The 23,227-nt window shown below is 53.2% G+C and overlaps 1 protein-coding gene across 2 annotated transcripts in view; it reads left to right on the top strand.

The window, feature by feature from the left end:
* The first annotated feature begins 291 nt into the window (after nucleotides 1-291).
* LOC140403730 (uncharacterized) overlaps nucleotides 292-23,227 on the top strand; it is a 95,068-nt gene continuing 72,132 nt past the window's right edge. For both annotated transcript variants that reach the window (XM_072491893.1, XM_072491892.1), the window contains exon 1: nucleotides 292-369. In XM_072491893.1, the coding sequence (XP_072347994.1) occupies nucleotides 318-369 (52 nt within the window). In that variant the 5' untranslated portion in view covers nucleotides 292-317. The remainder of the gene's footprint in view (nucleotides 370-23,227) is intronic.

Genomic DNA, 23,227 nt, shown 5'->3' with positions numbered 1-23,227 from the left:
TCGTTCCGAGATTGAAGCCTGACCAACGTGTCGGGCTGGGAGATAGAGGCAGGATTTCTGGGCTGCTTCCACCAGCACTTGGAGCAAGTGTAGATTACTCAATGTGGGGTTTTCCTGACCACATTCACCTTGCGAAATTCACTGTGCTTCGGTTAGGGGTTCCTGGCAGGATTATGTGGCGAGGCCCCGATGGAGGGGATGTTACACAACGGTCACACGCGCTGTTACCACAGAAAAGGGAACTTGGAGAAACAGCAAGCCTACTACTTCTTTGATTTCTTCACACGCGGGCGCAGGGTCCCGAAGGACACGGAAGAATGTCTCCCGGCCTAAGCTTCCTGCCCTGGCTGCTTCTTTACTTCCAGCGAGGTAGGGCTCAACGCTTCGATGGATTGTGGGGTGACGGGAAAAGCTACTGGACTGTTGTCCGGCTTTTCGAGCTGCCTCTGCAGGACGGGAATTGGGCTAACCCTGAGTCAAACGTTAAATGATCCAGGGCCTGCGTGGCCCTGAGGCCTGGGCCCAACTGATATTCAGCTGCCGAACGTGAACAGGGAGGTGTCAGACAACCTGCCTGTGTGGAGTCTGCACATCCTCCCCGTGTGTGCGTGGGTTTCCTCCGGGTGCTCCGGTTTCCTCCCACAGTCCAAAGATGTGCAGGTTAGGTGGATTGGCCATGATAAATTGCCCTTAGTGTCCAAAATTGCCCTTAGTGTTGGGTGGGGTTACTGGGTTATGGGGATAGGGTGGAGCTGTTGACCTTGGGTAGGGTGCTCTTTCCAAGAGCCGGTGCAGGCTCGATGGGCCGAATGGCCTCCTTCTGCACTGTAAATTCTATGATAATCATTCTGTCCCTACTTTAGCATTCTATATCTCTGCCGATGAAGGGGAGCATTCCCTCTGCCTTCTTCTTTACCACCTTACTACCTGTATGGCTACCTGTAGGGATCTGTGTCAAGATCTCTCACATCGGGCAGCACGGTGGCACAGTGGTTAGCACTGCTGCCTCACGGCGCCGAGGTCGCAGGTTCGATCCCGGCTCTGGGCCACTGTCCGTGTGGAGTTTGCACATTCTCCCCGTGTCTGCGTGGGTTTTGCCCCCACAACCCAAAGATGTGCAGGGTAGGTGGATTGGCCACGCTAAATTGCCCCTTAATTGGAAAAAAAGATAATTGGGTACACTTTATTTTAAAAAAAGATTTCGTGGCAGCGGAGGCACAGACAATGGGAAACCCTGTTGACAAAAGCAGGACTGGAGGATCCCACCTGGTTGGCCACCTCTGCTACCACAAAACACGTTGCGTTGGTCGGGCGGAGGGTGGGGAAATCCCGCCCATAGTTACCTCCTGGTGGTTACTGCCTCACCCCTCTGCGATCTAACAACAGCAACCTGCATTTATATAGCAACAAAACATCCCGAGACCGCTCACGGGAATGTGCTGAAGCAGAATTCGACCCCTGAGTCACGTAAAGACAGAGTCGGTCAGATAACCAAAAAGTTGTGGTCAAAGAGAGAGGGTTTAAAGGCAATGCCTCAGAGGAGGAGAGAGAAAGGGAGCGAGGAGGAGGGGTTTAGGGGGGGCATTACAGAGTTCGGGTCCCAGGTAGCTGAAGGCACGGCTGCCGATGGAGCAATTCAAATTGGTGGTGAGCGCGGGAGCGGTTTCGCGAGTTCCGGCTCTGCTCCTCTTCTACTCCCTCTTTTCATCCATGTGCACGTTATTTTGTGACTTTGCTATCCATACTTTACACAATGTCCCGGGAATTGTTCCGCTGATGGTGACGAGCTTGCTTGAGTGTTGTTGGAGCTGGACTCTTCCAGGCAAGCGGAGAATGTTCCATCACACCCGGCTCTTGGTCGAGGGGGTATGACGCTCACTTTGGGCGTTAAACTGCAAGAGGTCTTGGGTTGACTGATATTTCGGCAGGATAGTGGGATTCGCCGTTCCCACAGCCGGCCAATGGGGTTCCCCATGCCGCCGGGTGGGGGTGAGCTGCTGGCGTATGGGAGGATCCCGCTGAGGGACAACTCCACTGCAGTTATGGCCTCACCTGTGTCTTAAACGCCTCCATCATTCTGTCCCTACTTTAGCATTCTATATCTCTGCCGATGAAGGGGAGCATTCCCTCTGCCTTCTTCTTTACCGTCTTATCTACCTGTATGGCTACCTGTCGGGATCCGTGTCAAGATCTCTCACTTCGAGCAGCACGGTGGCGCAGTGGTTAGCACTGCTGCCTCACGGCGCCGAGGTCCCAGGTTCAATCCCGGCTCTGGGTCACTGTCCGTGTGGAGTTTGCACATTCTCCCCGTGTCTGCGTGCGTCTCGCCCCCACAACCCAAAGATGTGCAGGGGAGGTGGATTGGCCACGCTAAATTACCCCTTAATTGGAAAAAATGAATTGGGTACTCTAAAATATATATTTTTTAAAGATCTCTCCCTTCATCCACCCCTCTCAGTATACTCCTGTTTATTGTGTACCCCCTTTTACTGTTTGACCTCCCTAAATGTCCTATCTTATTTGTTTCCATGTTTGCAATGACCTCCGTTTCGACCTGCACCTGGGGCTTTTCTTTCCTCTTACCCTTTGATGGGATCTTTCCCGTACCAGCCTCCCCAAACAGGCGCCGGAATGTGGCGACTAGGGGCTTTTCACAGTAACTTCATTTGAAGCCTACTTGTGACAATAAGCGATTTTCATTTCATATTTGTTGAAACTTGAAAACTGTAATAAAAATACATTGTTTTTAAATATTGGTGGCGGACAAGAAGCCAGGTACATGTCGTGTTGGGTGTTCCGATGCACAAATGATCCAACACGGCTGTGGATGGTACAACTCTGTTTTATTGTCTTAAACAACGACAACTACTAACTGCTGGCTGAGGTTCGTGCTTCACCAGCTAACATAGAACATAGAACATAGAAAATACAGCACAGAACAGGCCCTTCGGCCCACGATGTTGTGCCGAACCTTTGTCCTAGATTAATCATAGATTATCATTGAATTTACAGTGCAGAAGGAGGCCATTCGGCCCCCCGAGTCTGCACCAGCTCTTGGAAAGAGCACCCTACCCAAACTCAACACCTCCACCCAACACCAAGGGCAATTTGGACATTAAGGGCAATTTATCATTGGCCAATTCACCTAACCTGCACATCTTTGGACTGTGGGAGGAAACCGGAGCACCCGGAGGAAACCCACGCAGACACGGGGAGGACGTGCAGACTCCGCACAGACAATGACCCAAGCCGGAATCGAACCTGGGACCATGGATCTGTGAAGCAATTGTGCTATCCACAATGCTACCGTGCTGCCCTTAAGAACAAATAAATCTACACTATATCATTTTCCCGTAATCCATGTACCTATCCAACAGCTGCTTGAAGGTCCCTAATGTTTCCGACTCAACTACTTCCACAGGCAGTGCATTCCATGCCCCCACTACTCTCTGGGTAAAGAACCTACCTCTGATATCCCTCCTATATCTTCCACCTTTCACCTTAAATTTATGTCCCCTTGTAATGGTGTGTTCCACCTGGGGAAAAAGTCTCTGACTGTCTACTCTATCTATTCCCCTGATCATCTTATAAACCTCTATCAAGTCGCCCCTCATCCTTCTCCGCTCTAATGAGAAAAGGCCTAGCACCCTCAACCTTTCCTCGTAAGACCTACTCTCCATTCCAGGCAACATCCTGGTAAATCTTCTTTGCACCTTTTCCAGAGCTTCCACATCCTTCCTAAAATGAGGCGACCAGAACTGTACACAGTACTCCAAATGTGGCCTTACCAAAGTTTTGTACAGCTGCATCATCACCTCACGGCTCTTAAATTCAATCCCTCTGTTAATGAACGCGAGCACACCATAGGCCTTCTTCACAGCTCTATCCACTTGAGTGGCAACTTTCAAAGATGTATGAACATAGACCCCAAGGTCTCTCTGCTCCTCCACAATGCCAAGAACTCTACCGTTAACCCTGTATTCCGCATTCATATTTGTCCTTCCAAAATGGACAACCTCACACTTTTCAGGGTTAAACTCCATCTGCCACTTCTCAGCCCAGCTCTGCATCCTATCTATGTCTCTTTGCAGCCGACAACAGCCCTCCTTACTATCCACAACTCCACCAATCTTCGTATCGTCTGCAAATTTACTGACCCACCCTTCAACTCCCTCATCCAAGTCATTAATGAAAATCACAAACAGCAGAGGACCCAGAACTGATCCCTGCGGTACACCACTGGTAACTGGGATCCAGGCTGAATATTTGCCATCCACCACCACTCTCTGACTTCTATCGGTTAGCCAGTTCGTTATCCAACTGGCCAAATTTCCCACTATCCCATGCCTCCTTACTTTGTGCAGAAGCCTACCATGGGGAACTTTATCAAATGCCTTACTAAAATCCATGTACACTACATCCACTGCTTTACCTTCATCCACATGCTTGGTCACCTCCTCAAAGAATTCAATAAGATTTGTAAGGCAAGACCTACCCCTCACAAATCCGTGCTGACTATCCCTAATCAAGCAGTGTCTTTCCAGATGCTCAGAAATCCTATCCTTCAGTACCCTTTCCATTACTTTGCCTACCACCGAAGTAAGACTAACTGGCCTGTAATTCCCAGGGTTATCCCTAGTTCCTTTTTTGAACAGGGGCACGACATTCGCCACTCTCCAATCCCCTGGTACCACCCCTGTTGACAGTGAGGACGAAAAGATAATTGCCAACGGCTCTGCAATTTCATCTCTTGCTTCCCATAGAATCCTTGGATATATCCCGTCAGGCCCGGGGCTCTTGTCTATCCTCAAGTTTTTCAAAATGCCCAACACATCTTCCTTCCTAACAAGTATTTCCTCGAGCTTACCAATCTGTTTCACACTGTCCTCTCCAACAATATCACCCCTCTCATTTGTAAATACCGAAGAAAAGTACTCATTCAAGACCTCTCCTATCTCTTCAGACTCAATACACAATCTCCCGCTACTGTCCTTGATCGGACCTACCCTCGCTCTAGTCATTCTCATATTTCTCACATATGTGTAAAAGGCCTTAGGGTTTTCCTTGATCCTACCCGCCAAAGATTGTTCATGCCCTCTCTTAGCTCTCCTAATCCCTTTCTTCAGTTCCCTCCTGGCTATCTTGTATCCCTCCAATGCCCTGTCTGAACCTTGTTTCCTCAGCCTTACATAAGTCTCCTTTTTCCTCTTAACAAGACATTCAACCTCTCTTGTCAACCATGGTTCCCTCACTCGACCATCTCTTCCCTGCCTGACAGGGACATACATATCAAGGACACGTAGCACCTGTTCCTTGAACAAGTTCCACATTTCACTTGTGTCCTTCCCTGCCAGCCTATGTTCCCAACTTATGCACTTCAATTCTTGTCTGACAACATCGTATTTACCCTTCCCCCAATTGTAAACCTTGCCCTGTTGCACGTACCTATCCCTCTCCATTACTAAAGTGAAAGTCACAGAATTGTGGTCACTATCTCCAAAATGCTCCCCCACTAACAAATCTATCACTTGCCCTGGTTCATTACCCAGTACTAAATCTAATATTGCCCCTCCTCTGGTTGGACAATCTACATACTGTGTTAGAAAAGCTTCCTGGACACACTGCACAAACACCACCCCATCCAAACTATTTGATCTAAAGAGTTTCCACTCAATATTTGGGAAGTTAAAGTCGCCCATGACTACTACCCTATGACTTCTGCACCTTTCCAAAATCTGTTTCCCAATCTGTTCCTCCACATCTCTGCTACTATTGGGGGGCCTATAGAAAACTCCTAACAAGGTGACTGCTCCTTTCCTATTTCTGACTTCAACCCATACTACCTCAATAGGGTGATACTCCTCGAACTGCCTTTCTGCAGCTGTTATACTATCTCTAATTAATAATGCCACCCCCCCACCTCTTTTACCACCCTCCCTAATCTTATTGAAACATCTATACCCAGGGACCTCCAACAACCATTTCTGCCCCTCTTCTATCCAAGTTTCCGTGATGGCCACCACATCGTAGTCCCAAGTACCGATCCATGCCTTAAGTTCACCCACCTTATTCCTGATGCTTCTTGCGCGCTGTGAGGACACGATATACACACTTCAACCCATCTCCGTGCCTGCAAATACTCTCCTTTGTCAGTGTTCCCTTCCCCACTGCCTCATTACATGCTTTGGCGTCCTGAATATCGGCTACCTTAGTTGCTGGACTACAAATCCGGTTCCCATTCCCCTGCCAAATTAGTTTAAACCCTCCCGAAGAGTACTAGCAAACCTCCCTCCCAGGATATTGGTGCCCCTCTGGTTCAGATGCAACCCGTCCTGCTTGTACAGGTCCCACCTTCCCCAGAATGCGCTCCAATTATCCAAATACCTGAAGCCCTCCCTCCTACACCATTCCTGCAGCCACATGTTCAACTGCACTCTCTCCCTATTCCTAGCCTCGCTATCACGTGGCACCGGCAACAAACCAGAGATGACAACTCTGTCTGTCCTGGCTTTCAACTTCCAGCCTAACTCCCTAAACTTGTTTATTACCTCCACACCCCTTTTCCTACCTATGTCGTTGGTACCAATGTGCACCACGACTTCTGGCTGCTCCCCCTCCCCCTTAAGGATCCTGAAGACACGATCCGAGACATCCCTGGCCCTGGCACCCGGGAGGCAACATACCTTCCGGGAGTCTCGCTCGCGACCACAGAATCTCCTATCTATTCCCCTAACCATTGAATCTCCTACAACTATTGCTTTTCTATTCTCCCCCCTTCCCTTCTGAGCCCCAGAGCCAGACTCAGTGCCAGAGACCTGGCCGCTAGGGCCTTCCCCCGGTAGGTCACCCCCCCCAACAGCATCCAAAACGGTATACTTGTTTTGAAGGGGAACGGCCACGAGGGATCCCTGCACTGTCTGCCTGTTTGTTTTTTTCCCCCTGACTGTAACCCAGCTATTCTTGTCCTGTACCTTGGGTGTGGTTACCTCCCTGTAACTCTTCTCAATCACCCCCTCTGCCTCCCGGATGATCCGAAGTTCATCCAGCTTCAGCTCCAGTTCCCTAACACGGTCTTTGAGGAGCTGAAGTTGGGTGCACTTCCCGCAGGTATAGTCAGTGGGGACACCGGTGGTATCCCTCACCACCCACATCCTACAGGAGGAGCATGTAACTGGCCTAGCCTCCATCCCCTCTTACCTTACAGAATATAGCTGCTGTGTGGACTAACTAGATCTCCGCCCTCCGACTCTGCTACACTTCTTGTAAACTCCTGGCTCTCTTCGCACTCTTTGCGGAAACGTCGGAAACAAAATGAAAGGAGCGCCTTACTCCCTCCTCACCTAACTCCCTCGGTCACCAAACTCTCACTGTAGCACTCAAAAAGCACCAAATTCAGCACTCAGTGCAAACAAAGTGGACCCAGCCCTAGCACTATCTTAGTGAGGCACTCAGCACATGGTCTATGTCTGAGTGGCGCGCTGTGAGGATATCCTGACAGTACAGAGGGACGCAGCGACCTTGGTTGCGTGGGGCTGGAGGAGATTACGGAGGTGAGGAGGGCTGAGAGCACGGAGGGATTTCAAAACAAGGAAGAGAATTTTAAAATCGAGGTGTTGCTCAACAGGGACCCCTGTTGGGCAGTGAGCACCGGGATGATAACTGAAGGGGATTTGGTGTGAGTTTGGATGCAGGTGTCACAGAATCACACAGGGCCGAAGAGACCCTTCGGCCCACCAGGCCTGCACCGACACATGAAAAACACCTGACCTATTTACCTCATCCCATTTACCAACACGTGGCCCAAAGCCTTGAGCTCTTAAAGGATGTGAGGCAACCCGCCTCTAGCACCCTCCCAGGCAGCGCGTCCCAGACCGTCACTACCCTCTGGCTAAAAATGTTTTTCCTCACGTCCTCCCTAAACCTCTTTCCCCTCACCTTGAACTTGTGACCCCCCTCGTAACTGACCCTTCAACTGAGGGGGAACAGCTGCTCCCTCTCCACCCTGTCCATGCCCCTCATAATCTTGTCCACCTCGATCGGGTCGCCCCTCCGCCTTCTCTACTCCAGCGAAAACAACCCAAGCCTATCCCACCCTCTCTTCATAACTTATGCCTCGATTGATAAAGGTGAGTGTTCCATATGCCTTTTTCACCACCCAATTAACCTCCCACCTTCAGAAGTCCATGGACAAACACTCCAAGGTCCCTTTGTTCCCAGAACTTCCCGGGGTCACCCCATTCATTGAACACATCCTTGTCAAATTTCTCCTTCCAAAGTGTATCACCTCACCCTTGACAGGGTTAAATTCGATCAGCTACTTTCTGCCAATTTGACCATCCGGTCTATATCTTCCTGTAACCCAAGACACTCACCCTCACTGTTAACCACCCGAACAATCTTTGTGTCACCCACAAACTTACTGATCCTACCCCCACACATAGTCATCTATGTAATTTATATAAATGACAAACAATAGGGGACCTAGCACAGATCCGTGGTACCCCACTGGTCACTGGCTTCCAGTCACTGAGGCAGCTGTCTGTCATTGCCCTCTGTCTCCTACAGCTAAGCCATTTTTGAATCCACCCCATCAAGTTCCCCTGTATCCCCTGTGCATTTGCCACCTCTATAAGTCTCCCATGGGGGATCTTGTCAAAGGCTTTGCTGAAATCCATGTAAACGACATCAACTGCACTACCCTCATCTACTCACCTGGTCACGTCCACAAAAGTTCAATCAAATTTGTTAGGCATGACCTCCCTCTGACAAAGCCATGCTGCCTATTCCTGATCAAGCCTAGCCTCTCCAAGTGACTCTCTATCCCGCCAGCCCCGATTCCCAGTGCGGCGCGTCCCCACCGGCAACGGGATTCTCCATTCCCGCAGCCGGCCAATGGGGTTTCCAATTGTGGCCACCCCCATGCCGTCGGGGAAACCCGGCGGGCGTGGGTGCACCGCCAGTGAAGCGGAGGATTCCGTCGACGGAGAATCCCGCGCAGAGATTCTGTCCCTCAGAGTTCTCTCCAATAGTTTCCCTACCACTGATTTGAGACTCACTGGTCTGTAGTTCCCTGGCTTATCTCGACAACCCTTCTGCAATAGTGAGACCACATCAGCTATACAGCCAATCAGGCAACAGATTTTGCAACGGTCTTAAGCTGACAGAGGATGGAATGTGGGCGAGAAGCCGGCGACCTTTGGAGTAGTCATGGTGCGAATTCGTCAACAACGGCCACACTTTGTGAACAAATAAATCATTTTTAAAAACAGGATTAGAACTGTAAAAACTGCTGGTTCGGCCACAACTGGAGTGCAGTGTGCAGCTCGGGTAGCCACATTATGGGAAGGGTGTGATTGCACAGGAGAGGGTGCAGAGGAGATTCAGGATGCTGCCTGGGATGGAGGGTTTGAGCAAGAGGAAAAATGGGATAGATTATCATAGAATTGACAGTGCAGAAGGAGGCCATTCGGCCCATCGAGTCTGCACCGGCTCTTGGAAAGAGCACCCCACCCAAGGTCAACACCTCCACCCTATCCCCAGAACCCAGTAACCCCACCCAACACTAAGGGCAATTTAGGACACTAAGGGGCAATTTATCATGGCCAATCCACCTAACCTGCACATCTTTGGACTGTGGGAGGAAACCGGAGCACCCGGAGGAAACCCACGCACACACGGGGAGAGCGTGCAGACTCCGCAGACAGTCACCCGAGGCCGGAATTGAACCTGGGACCCTGGAGCTGTGAAGTAATTGTGCTATCCACAATGCTACCGTGCTGCCCACCTAGGCTGGGGATGTTTTCCTTGTAGCAGCAAAGGTGGAAAGGGGACTTGATAAGAGGTGGAGAAGATTATGAGGGGCATGGACGGAGGGGATAGGAAGACACATTTTCCAATAGTAGAGGGTCGGTAGCCAGGGGGTGTAGATTCAAGGTCAGAGGTCGAAAGCTAAGAGTGGGGTTGATGAGAAACTTTTTCACCCAGGGAGTGGTGGGTGCCTCTCACTCACTGCCTGAAAAGGTGTTGAGTCAGAAAATCTCTTTGCATTTAAGAAGTATTTAAATATTCGCCTGCGCTGCTGTAAACTCCATGGCTGATGGACCACTGGAAAACAGGAGCAGTGTAGTCAGAGCTTTGTTGACCAGCATGGACCCACTGGGCCGAATGGCCCCCTTCTGTGTTGTAAACGTCTATGTATCTAGTATCAACCACAGATGAACTGAAGCAAGATCGAAGTCAGGTGAAGTTATAATAATAATAATAATCTTTATTGTCACAAGCAGGCTTACATTAACACTGCAATGACGTTACTGTGAAAATCCCCTAGTCGCCACATTCCGCCGCCTGTTCGGGCACACGGAGGGGGAATTCAGAATGTCCAATTCACCGAACAAGCATGTCTTTCAGGAATTGTGGGAGGAAACCGGAGCCCCCGGAGGAAACCCACGCAGACACGGGGAGAACGTGCAGACTCCGCACAGACAGTGACCCAGCGGGGAATCGAACCTGGGACCCTGGCGCTGTGAAGCAACAGTGCTAACCACTGTGCTACCGTGCCGTCCTATGGTGAAGGGCAGGAGGTTTAGTGGTGATGGGAAGAAAAGCTTTTTTACCCAGAGGGTGGCGATGGTCTGGAACGCACGGCCAGGGAGGGCAGTAGAGGCGGGCTGCCTTACATCCTTTGAAACGTTCCTGGATTGCGGGCGGCACGGTGGCACAGTGGTTAGCACTGCTGCCTCACAGCGCCAAGGACCCGGGTTCAATCCATTGCGCAGAAAACTCTTCTCGTGTTCAAGAACCAGGTTAAGAGTGAGGGAATGGAAACTCTGACTCATGTTAAGTAGAGAAGGATATCGTGGAATCATAGAATTTACAGTGCAGAAGGAGGACATTGATGTGTTGGGTGCTCTGCTACACAGACGAACCAACACGGTACAAAACAGGGAACACAACACTTGGCCGTGTATACCAGGACTTTACGGTGGAGCTGGCGAAGAGGCGGGCTGCCTTCAACCGGGTGAAGAGGGCACTGTACATTAGCAAGGTGCGGTGCGGCATTGTATATCCAGCGAAGCTGAGGGTGACTTACAAGCTCAGGGACTTTTATTTTGGAACGGCGGAAGCAGCGGAGGAGTTTGCGAAGGCAGAAGGACTGTGGCAGAACTGAGAAATTGAGAAATGGCCATGTGCCAATGTAACCTCATGACTGTATTTTCTTCTTTTTTGTTTCACTGCGTGTGGGTGTAGGGGTTAAAGGAGCCAATGTTGTATATACTTGGACAAGGGAAGTGATGGGACTTTCACTCGAAATGAGGGCTCTTTGGGGTGTAGGTGGATATGCGGGTTGTGTGCTGAAAGGGGATTTCTGGGCTTTCCTCGGGCCGGGCAAGTGGGAAAGGGACCGGGCGGGGGCCTCCACGCTGGCCGGTTTAAGCCGGTCAGTGAACGGGAGTGAGGTGGGGGGAGGGGCTGCGGCCATCGGAGCCTGACAGGACAGGGTCCGAGTGGTCTAGCCGGGGCGGAAAGTTGGGGGGATGGAACCGAGGTTGGGAGGAGGAGTTTTACAAGAGGCAGTGGATGGGAGGAGCTGGAGACCGGGGGGGGGGGGGGGGGGGGGGGGGGGGTACAACTCTTGGGTATCATGTACGGTACTCTCTCAGAGGTTGGAGGGCGTTGAGTGTAGGGGGAGGAGGGGGAGTGGACTCTATAGGTCAATGGTGACCATGGGGAAGTTGCCACCGTGGGAGGGTTTGTTAGATGCATATATTGACAGGTGGGCCGTTGTTTGGGGTGGTGGGAGGATGGGATTGTTGGTATTGTTAAGGGGATTGATTTTGTATTTGTTACCGTTTACTGTTTGTAGGTGGGGTGTACGTTTTGAAGGAAAATGTGAAAATGGAGAATAAAAACTTTTTAAAAAAATTAAAAATGAATGCCTACTTGTGACACTGATGCGACCATCAATTCACTCGAAGACACGTGGAGAAGTAAACCGTGGTTTTAATCAGCTTAGAACTGTGCCTGCCTGCGACTGGTACAATACTGAAGGCGGGCCCGCAGGTCAGCTGCTCTTATACTTCCTCTAAAGAGGTGGCGTCATGGGCGGAGCCCGTACATGGCCCAACATATCCCCCTGTGGGTGAAGCCACACAATGGCCCATAGGTGGAGCCCACAGGGTTAATAACATAACATAACATAATACAGTGCACTGGTGAATTATCGGTAATTATACATTCACCACATTCACCCCCTGTTTAAAAAATGAAGTCCAGCGGGGTTGACGGGCTCATAGATTCAGTCGGTCCGGTGCCTGGATCGTACGTTGTGACCGCCGAAGCACTGGTGTTGCAGCCGCTTCGGGTGGCTGTGGTAGTGGGTCCGGAGCAGGCACAGGAATGGACTCCGGGAGCGGCTCTTCCGGAGCTTCATTCCTGTGGACCGTCGGGAACCATATGGGGTGGGGGCGCTGAACATGGGAGGTTGGACGGGACATAGTGTGGGGGATGCAGTAGTGGTTGTGGTGGTGGAGCCTGCGGGTGCCAGATCCCAGAGGGAGACGGTATCTTGCCGGCCATCGGGGTGTTCGACGTACGCATAGTGTGGGTTGGAGTGCAGGAGCTGGACCCTCTCTACCAGCGGGTCGGTCCTATGGCTCCGAACGTGTTTTAGGAGGAGGACTGGACCCGGTGTCATCAGCCAGGGCAGAAGCGAGACCCCGGAGGTAGCTCCCCTAGGGAAAACAAACAAGCGGTCGTGAGGAGTCTGGTTTGTGGCCCTGCAAAGGAGGGACCTAATAGCGTGGAGCGCATCGGGGAGGAACTCCTGCCAGTGAGAAACTGGGAGATTCCTGGACCGTAGGGTCAGTAGGACGGTCTTCCAGACCGTCGCGTTCACCCAGACCGTCGCATTCTCCCTCTCCACCTGCCCGTTTCTCCTGGGGTTATAGCTAGTAGTCCTGCTCGAGGGGATGCCCTTACTGAGCAGGTACTGACGCAGTTCATCGCTCATGAACGACGAGCCCCTGTCGCTGTGGACCTAACTGGGGAAACCAAACACTATGCAGGGCTTTAATGACAGTGGGGGCGGTCATATCGGGGCAGGGGATGGCAAACGGGAAGCGGGAGAACTCATCTATGATGTTAAGGAAGTACGTGTTGTGGTTATTGGAGGGGAGGGGCTCTTTGAAATCGATACTGAGGCGTTAAAAGGGCCGGGATGCCTTTACCAGGTCGGCCTTATCCGGTCGATAGAAGTGCGGTTTACACTCCGCACAGATTTGGCAGTCCCTGGTTATAGCTCTGACCTCCTCGGTGGAGTAGGGCAGGTTGCGAGCCTTGATGTAATGAGCGAGCCAGGTGACCCCCGGGTGGCAGAGGTCATCGTGGATAGCCCGTAGACGGTCGTCTTGCGCGCTGGCGCATGTGCCGTGGGACAGGGCATCTGGGGGTTCGTTGAGCATCCCAGGACGATATACTATAACGTAGTTATAGGTGGAGAGTTCGATCCTCCACCTCAAGATCTTATCATTCTTGATCTTGCCCCGCTGCGTATTGTCAAACATGAAGGCTACCGATCATTGGTCGGTGACGAGGGTAAACCTCCTACCAGCGAGGTAGTGCCTCCAGTGCCGCACGGCTTCCACGATGGCTTGGGCTTTGTTTTCCACCGAGGAGTGTCGAATTTCAGAGGTGGTGAGGGTGCGGGAAAAGAACGCTACCGGTCTGCCTGCTTGGTTGAGGGTGGCGGCGAGAGCGACCTCTGAGGCGTCGCTCCCCACCTGGAAGGGGACGGACTCATCCACCGCGCGCATTGCAGCTTTGGCGATGTCCGCCTTGATACAGTTGAAGGCCTGGCGGGCCTCGGCTGCCAGTGGAAAGAGGGTGGCCTTAAATAGTGGGCGGGCTTTGTCCGCATACTGGGGGACCCACTGGGCGTAATAGGAGAAAAATCCAAGGCACCTCTTCAGGGCCTTGGGACAGTGATGGAGAGGGAGTTGTAGGAGGGGGCGCATACGGTCAGAGTCGGGCCCTAAGACCCCGTTTTCCACGACGTAGCCGAGGATGGCTAGCCTGGTTGTGCGGAAAACGCATTTCCCCTTGTTGTAGGTGAGGTTGAGCTTTTGGGCGGTTTGGAGAAATCGGTGGAGGTTGGCATCGTGGTCCTGCTGATCATGGCCGCAGATGGTGACATTGTCCAAGTACGGAAACGTGGCCCGCAGCCCATACTGGTCCACCATTCGGTCCATCGCTCGTTTGAACACCAAAACCCCGTTCGTGACGCCAAAGGGGACCCGGAGGAAATGGAAAAGGCGGCTGTCTGCCTCAAAAGCCGTGTAGTGGCGGTCCTCCGGGCGGATTGGGAGCTGGTGGTATGCAGACTTCAGATCCACCGTGGAGAACACGCGGTAGTGCACGATCTGATTTACCATGTTTGCAATCCGGGGAAGGGGGTACGCATCGAGTTGCGTAAACCGGTTAATGGTCTGGCTGTAATCAACCACCATCCGGAACTTTTCCCCGGTCTTGACGACCACCAGGGGCTATTGCTGGCCTCTATGACTCCCTCCTGCAAGAGAGGCTGGACCTCGCACCTAATGAACGTCCTGTCCTGCATGCTATACTGCCTGCTTCTGGTGGCTACTGGCTTGCAAGCGGCGGTGGGGTTTGCAAAGCGGGGGGGGGGGTCAATTTTTAGGGTCGCGAGGTTACATATGGTGAGCGGGGGCAGGGGCCCCCCGAACTTAAGAGTTAGGCTCCTGAGGTTACATTGGAAGTCGAGTCCCAATAGGAGAGGAGCAAAGAGGTCTGGGAGCACATATAGTTGAAAATTAGCGTACTCAGCGCCCTGTATCACTAGTGCACCCTTGGATTTGCACCGAGTGCGACCCAGAGGCGAGGGAGATGGTTTGTTGCGTCGGGAATATTGGGAGCGAGCAGCGTCTTACCATGTCCGGGTGAATGAAGCTCTCTGTGCTCCCGGAGTCGAAAAGACAAGGTGTCTCGTACCCGTTAACCCGGACGGCCATCATGGAGCCCCGGAGGTGCTTAGGTGACCAGGGTGAGCGTGCTGAGTTGTGGGTAGCCGGCGGCGTGATCGGACGTGCTGGAGCGGCCCCGCGATGACTGTCCGCGTAGGTCGTACGCATCGAGCGGCGTAGCAGATGGCGGCCAAGATGGCGGCCCCCGTTGGTCGAGCATGGCGGGCGGTGAGGAAGATGACATCCAAGATGGCGGCCCCCATGGATCGTACATGGCCGGCCGCGTGGGGGAGGATGGCCAACGTGACGGCCCCCATGAGTTGCACGTGTTGTGCGGAGGCGGAGTCGGCAGACACGCTGCCACATTGCGTGGTCTGCGGGCCTGTGAGTCTGTGGATCGGGTCTGTGAGTTCGGGTTCTTAGACTTGGCCAGGCAGACCTTGGCGAAGAGTCCTTTTCGCCCGCAGCTGCTGCAGTTCGCATTGCGGGCCGGGCAGTGCTGTCGGGGGTGTTGGAACTGGCCGCAAAAATAGCAGGGTAGCCCCCCATGATGGGCGGGCGGCCGCGCGGCACAGGCCTGGGCCAGTCTCTGGTCGGGGACCCTTGAGGGGGTCGCGTGGTCGGCCGGGAACGCAGTAAGGCTCTGATAAGGGTCCTCCAAAGAGGTAACTAGATTTACTGTGTCGTCCAGGTCCTGGGCCCCTTTTTCGAACAGGCGCTGTCTCACATAGTTCGATCGGACCCCCGCCACGTAAACGACTCCCCGGGGCGCTGGCGGCGAGTGGTGAAGCCGTGTCGCGTGTAGACCTCGTTCACAGGCCGCACGTGGAGGCGTTCGAGTAGCGCGAGGGCCTCTGTATAGAAAGCGGCTTCGTCGAGCTGGACAGAAATGCGATGGCTCACCCGTGCGTGGAGGAGGCTCGGCTTCTGTTCGTCAGTGACGGATGGCGTCGACGAGGCGGCGAGATAGGCCTTGAAGCATCGAAGCCAATGTGAAAACATTTCTTTCGCCTCCACGGCCTGTGGATCGAGTTCCAGTCTGTCAGGTTTGAGGGCTGATTCCATAGTAGTATTTTAAGCTGATTAAATTGATGCGACCATCAATTCACTCAAAGACACGTGGAGAAGTAAACCGTGGTTTTAATCAGCTTAGAACTGTGCCTGCCTGTGACTGGTACAATACTGAAGGCGGCCCCGCAGGTCAGCTGCTCTTATACGTCCTCTAAAGGGGAGGAGCCATGGGCGGAGCCCGTACATGCCCCAACATATCCCCCTGTGGGTGAAGCCACACAATGGCCCATAGGTGGGGCCCACAGGGTTAATAACATAACATAACATAATACAGTGCACTGGTGAATTATCAGTAATTATACATTCACCACAGACATTAATAAAGGTTATTATTATTGAACTCGTGTCCCCTCGTGACTGACTCTTCTCTGGGGTCTAGAAGAATGAGAGGCGATCTCGTTGAATTATGTGGGGGTTTGACAGGGCAGCACTGATAGTGTGTCTCCCAGTCGGGAATCGGAAACATGGAGGGGGACTCAGTCTCTGGATAAGACGGCCAATCATTTAGGACGGAGATGAGGAGCAATTTCTTCACTCAAAGGGATGTGAATCTTTGGAATTCTCCACCTCCGTGGAGGATTGTGGAAGCCCCATTTCTGAACACATTTAAGGTTGAGATTGACAGATATTCCCTCTTCAGGGAATCAGGGGATTTGGGAAGCGGGCGGGAAAGAGGTGCTGAATCCCGCGATCAGCCATGACGGAGCAGTCTCGATGGGCTGTGTAGTTTATTCCTGCTCCCAATTCTTGTGTTTATGTGTTTCACCTTTGAAGAGCGTTTCAGCATTCCTCACAGCCCAGCAAAGCAATCATCCCCAACATCAATCTCAGTCTTTCAAGCTTCAATAACATTGGCGTCATGTCAATTAGTGTTGCAGAGTCTCAGCCCCTGCAACAATAGACTCTGAAGAAAGATTTTGACAAAGATTGTTGCATCGACCCTATGTCCTGGGAGTGTTTGATGGGGACAGTGTACAAAGAACAAAGAACAAAGAAATGTACAGCACAGGAACAGGCCCTTCGGCCCTCCAAGCCCGTGCCGACCATGCTGCCCGACTAAACTAAAATCTTCTACACTTCCTGGGTCCGTATCCCTCTATTCCCATCCTATTCATGTATTTGTCAAGATGCCCCTTAAATGTCACTATCGACCCTGCTTCCACCACCTCCTCCGGTAGCGAGTTCCAGGCACCCACTACCCTCTGCGTAAAAAACTTGCCTCGTACATCTACTCTAAACCTTGCCCCTCTCACCTTAAACTTATGCCCCCTAGTAATTGACCCCTCTACCCTGGGGAAAAGCCTCTGACTATCCACTCTGTCTATACCCCTCATAATTTTGTAGACCTCTATCAGGTCTCCCCTCAACCTCCTTCGTTCCAGTGAGAACAAACCGAGTTGATTCAACCGCTCCTCATAGCTAATGCCCTCCATACCAGGCAACATTCTGGTAAATCTCTTCTACACCCTCTCTAAAGCCTCCACATCCTTCTGGTAGTGTGGTGACCAGAATTGAACACTATACTCCAAGTGTGGCCTAACTAAGGTTCTATACAGCTGCAACATGACTTGCCAATTCTTATACTCAATGCCCCGGCCAATGAAGGCAAGCATGCCGTATGCCTTCTTGACTACCTTCTCCACCTGTGTTGCCCCTTGCAATGACCTGTGGACCTGTACTCCTAGACCTCTTTGACTTTCAATACTCTTGAGGGTTCTACCATTCACTGTATATTCCCTACCTGCATTAGACCTTCCAAAATGCATTACCTCACATTTGTCCGGATTAAACTCCATCTGCCATCTCTCCGCCCAAGTCTCCAAAGAGGGAGCTTTACTCTGTATCTAACCCCGTGCTGTACCTGTCCTGGGAGTGTTTGATGGGGACAGTATAGAGGGAGCTTTACTCTGTATCTAACCCCGTGCTGTACCTGTCCTGGTGGTGTTTGATGGGGACAGTGTAGAGGGAGCTTTACTCTGTATGTAACCCCGTGCTGTACCTGTCCTGGGAGTGTTTGATGGGGACAGTGTAGAGGGGGCTTTACTCTGTATCTAACCCCGTGCTGTACCTGTCCTGGGAGTGTTTGATGGGGACAGTGTAGAGGGAGCTTAACTCTGTATCTAACCCCGTGCTGTACCTGTCCTGGGAGTGTTTGATGGGGACAGTGTAGAGGGAGCTTTACTCTGTATCTAACCCCGTGCTGTACCTGTCCTGGGAGTGTTTGATGGACACAGTGTAGAGTGAGCTTTACTCTGTATCTAACCCCGTGTTGTACCTGTCCTGGGAGTGTTTGATGGGGACAGTGTATAGGGAGCTTTACTCTGTATCTAACCCCGTGCTGTACCTGTCCTGGGAGTGTTTGATGGGGACAGTGTAGAGGTAGCTTTACTCTGTATCTAACCCCATGCTGTAACTATCCTGGGAGTATTTAATGGGGACAGTGTAGAGAGAGATTTACTCTGTATCTAACCCCGTGCTGTACCTGTCCTGGGAAGTTTGTGGGGGACAGTGTAGAGGGAGCTTTACTCTGTACCTAACCCCATGCTGTACCTGCCCTGGGAGTGTTTGATCGGGACAGTGTAGAGGGAGCTTTACTCTGTATCTAACTCTGTGCTGTACCTGTCCTGGGAATATTTGATGGGTGGGTAGTCACCACTGATGTATATATTGTATATAGAGGATGTCGATGTAGGTGCTTTACGGCAAGGCCCCTGTACTACAGGTACGGGGGTAGTTCCCAGCCTGCTGGCTCCGCCCAGTAGGCAGAGTATAAATATGTGTGCTCCCCGTACAGCAGCCATTTCGCCAGCTGCTGTAGGAGGCCACACATCTTAGTGTAATAAAGCCTCGATTGCATCCAACTCTCGTCTTTGTGTAATTGATCGCGCATGAATTTATTACACCAAGTTTTCAGAAGATGGACCTCCGCATCAAGCCGGATCGCCTGCAGCTGGATCCGCAAGCAGGCAACGCCAAAAAGGACTTTGAACATTGGCTAGCCCGTTTCGAAGCGTACATCAGGCCTGCGCCAACCCCAATCCCAGAAGCCCAGAAGCTCCAGATCCTTTACACGCGGCTGAGCTCCAACACCTTTCTGCTTATCCAGGACGCGCTGAACTACGCAGAAGCCATGGCGCTGCAGAAGGAAAACTACGCTCAGCGGACTAACACACTCTACGCCAGGCATCTCCTCTCCAGTCGTCGTCAACTTCCCGATTTCTGGTGTTTCCTGGTTCCCCTAGTTGGAGACTGTGACTGTCGGGCCGTTTCGGCCATGGAACACTCGGATTTGCCCATGAGAGACACATTTGTTACGGGCATATGGTCCGGTTACATCCGCCAGCGCTTCTTAGAAGGAGCCACGCTCGACCTCGCGGCGACCAATAAACTAGCGCTCTCACTTACGGTCGCATCACGCAACATCCAGGCCTACGCCCCCGACCGCGCGGCCCACCCTCCTGTGCATCGTGGACCCCATCAGCGACCGCCCTCAGCCATCCCCACACCTGTGCCACGCGACAGCCAACCAACCCCGGGGGACCCAAATGTTACTTCTGTAGCCCAAACACACCCGACAGCACTGCCCAGCCCGGAGCGCCGTCTGCGAGGCCTGTGGCAAGAAGGGACACTTCGCTGCGGTGTGCCAGGCCCGCTCAGTCGCCGCTATTGTTCCGGCACCCCCCCACGTGCGGCCAGTGGGCGCTGCCATCTTCCCTTCCTCAGATCACGTGCGGCCCGTGGGCACCGCCATCTTGTCCCCCCCCAGGACCAACGGGCACCGCCATCTTGTCCCCCCCAGGACCAACGGGCACCGCCATCTTGTTTCCCCACAACACATGCAGCCCGTGGGCGCCGCCACCTTACCTGAACCAGGACCCATACACCCCGGGGACCCCATCTGGCCGCTCGTCGCCTGCAGCCGCCGATGACCAGCCGCGTCTCGCCTCGGTCACGATTGACCAACCTTGCAACTGCTTCAACCAAAGTGAAGGTCGATGGGCATGAGCTATCCTGCCTGCTGGACTCCGGGAGCACTGAGAGCTTCATTCACCCCGATACGGTAAGGCTCTGCTCCCTCGCGGTACATCCCGCTAACCAGAGAATCTCCCTGGCCTCCGGGTCCCACTCCGTGGCGATCAGGGGGTACTGCATCGCCACTCTCACTGTCCAAGGCGTGGAGTTCACCGGCTTCTGCCTCTACGCCCACCCCAACCTCGGCGCTGCCTTACTACTCGGCCTGGACTTCCAGTGCAACCTCCAGAGCCTGACACTGAAATTCTGCGGGCCCCTACCACCCCTTACTGTGTGCGGCCTCGCGACCCTAAAGGTCGGCCCACCTTCCCTATTTGCAAACTTAACCCCGGATTGCAAACCCATCGCCACCAGGAGCAGACGGTACAGCACCCAGGACAGGACCTTCATCAGGTCCGAAGTCCAGCGACTGCTTCGGGAAGGCATCATCGAGGCCAGCAACAGACCCTGGAGAGCCCAAGTGGTCGTTGTGAAAGCTGGGGAGAAACACAGGATGGTCGTTGTCTAGTCAGATCCTCAATAGGTACACGCAGCTCCACGCGTACCCCCTCCCACACATATCCGATATGGTCAATCAGATTGCACAGTACTGGGTCTTCTCAACTGTGGACCTGAAATCTGCCTACCACCAGCTCCCCATCCGCTAGGCAGACCACCCACACACTGCCTTCAAGGCAGATAGCCGCCTTTACCACTTTCTTAAGGTTCCCTTTGGCATCACCAATGGGGTCTCGGTCTCCAACGGGAGATGGACCGAATGGTTGACCGGTACGGACTGCGGGCCACCTTCCCGTACCTAGATAACGTCACCATCTGCGGCCACGACCAGCAGGACCATGACGCCAACCTTGCCAAATTTCTCCACACCGCCACTCTCCTCAACCTAACCTATAACAAGGAGGAGTGCGTGTTCAGCACGAACCGCTTAGCCATCCTCGGCTATGTTGTCCAGAACCGAGTTCTGGGGCCCGATCCCGACCGCATGTGCCCCCTCATGGAACTCCCCCTCCCGCACTGCCCCAAGGCCCTCAAACGCTGCCTGGGGTTCTTTTCTTATTACGCCCAGTGGGTCCCAAACTATGCGGACAAGGCCCGCCCACTCATTCAATCCACAGTTTTTCCCCTGACGGCCGAGGCTCACCCGGCCTTCAACCATATCAAGGCCGACATCGCCAAGGCCGCAATGCACGCGGTCGGCGAGACGTTACCATCCCAAGGCGAGAGCGATGCATCGGACGTCGCTCTGGCCGCCGCCCTCAACCAGGCAGGCAGGCCCGTGGCATTCTTCTCCCGCACCCTCCAAGCCTCCGAAATTCAGCACTCCTCCGTCGAAAGAGGCCCAAGCCATCGATTCACTCTCCTCACTGACCAAAGGTCGGTAGCCTTCATGTTCAACAACACACAGCGAGGCAAGATCAATAACGATAAAATCTTGAGGTGGAGGATCAAACTCTCCACCTACAACTACGAGATTTTGTATCGCCCCGGTAAGCTCAACGAGCCCCCCGATGCCCTATCCCGAGGTACATGTGCCAGCGCACAAGTGGACCGACTCCGGACTCTGCACGACAACCTCTGTCACCCGGGTGTCACACTTTTTTACCATTTCATCAAGGCCCGCAACCGGCCCTACTCCATCGAGGAAGTCGGGGCTGTCACCAGAGACTGCCAGGTCTGCGCGGAGTGTAAACCGCACTTCTACCGGCCAGACCGTGCGTGCCTGGTGAAGGCCTCCCGCCCCTTTGAACGCCTCAGTGTGGACTTCAAAGGGCCCCTCCCCTCTACCGCCCGTAACACGTACTTACTCAGTGTGGTCGATGAATACTCCAGATTCCCCTTCGCCATCCCATGCCCCGATGTCTGCCACCGTCATCAAAGCCCTCATCACCATCTTTGCTCTGTTTGGCTTCCCCGCCTGCATCCACAGTGACAGGGGATCCTCACTCATGAGCGATGAGCTGCGCCAGTACCTGCTCAACAGGGGTATTGCCTCGAGCAGGACGACCAGCTACAACCCCCCGGGGAAACGGGCAGGTGGAGAGGGAGAATGGGACGGTCTGGAGGGCCGTCCAGCTGGCCCTACGGTCCAGAAATCCCCCGGCCTCCCGCTGGCAGGAGGTCCTCCCCGATGCCCTTCGCCCCATTCGGTCGCTCCTGTGCACGGCGACTAATGAAACCCCCCATGACCATCTCTTTGCCTTCCCCAGGAAGTCCACCTCCGGGCTCTCGCTCCCGACATGGCTGGCAGCTCCAAGACCCGTTCTCCTCCGTAGACACGTTCGAGTCGACAAGGCGGAACCGTTGGTTGAGAGGGTACAGCTACTTCACGCCAACCCGCAGTACGCCTATGTAGCGTACCCCGACGGCCGCCAAGACACAGTCGCCCTCAGGGACCTGGCACCAGCTGGTTCCACACACACCCCTCCCCCTGCCCCCACTCCCCCCTCCCTCCCCCAGCGCACCCCACCGCAGCCCCCCGCTCCAGGACAATCCGTCCTCCCCCTGCTCACACCCGGGGAAGAAGAGGATTTCGACACGCTCCCGGTGTCACCGAAGACCACACCGCCGCCGGAGTTGCCCCCAGCACTGCGGCGCTCCCAACGGCAGATCAAGGCTCCGGACCGCCTGAATTTGTAACATTTTCTGTACTGTAAAACATCTTTCTGTATATAGTTCTCCACCACTCCCGCCGGACTCAATTTTTAACAGGGGGTGAATGTGGTAGTCATCACTGATGTATATATTGGATATAGAGGATGTCGATGTAGGTGCTTGATGGTAAGGCCCTGGTACTACAGATGCGGGGGTAGTTCCCAGCCTGCTGGCTCTGCCCAGTAGGCGGAGTATAAATATGTGTGCTCCCCGTACAGCAGCCATTTCGCCAGCTGCTGTAGGAGGCCACACAGCTTAGTGTAATAAAGCCTCGATTGCATCCAACTCTCGTCTTTGTGTACTTGATCGCGCATCAATGGGGACAGTGTATAGGGAGCTTTACTCTGTATCTAACCCTGTGCTGTGCCTGTCCTGGGTGTGTGTGATGGACACAGTGTAGAGTGAGCTTTACTCTGCATCTAACTCTGTGTTGTTCACTGCTAGCTACATTCCGGCACGGGTGGTACTGTGGTACCGTCATTAGCACTGCTGCC

The sequence above is a fragment of the Scyliorhinus torazame genome, chromosome 29, assembly GCF_047496885.1.
Source record: "Scyliorhinus torazame isolate Kashiwa2021f chromosome 29, sScyTor2.1, whole genome shotgun sequence".
NCBI classification, from domain to species: domain Eukaryota; kingdom Metazoa; phylum Chordata; class Chondrichthyes; order Carcharhiniformes; family Scyliorhinidae; genus Scyliorhinus; species Scyliorhinus torazame.
The sequence above is the reverse complement of the archived record's forward strand: the minus strand, read 5'-3'. Positions and strand labels throughout refer to the sequence as shown.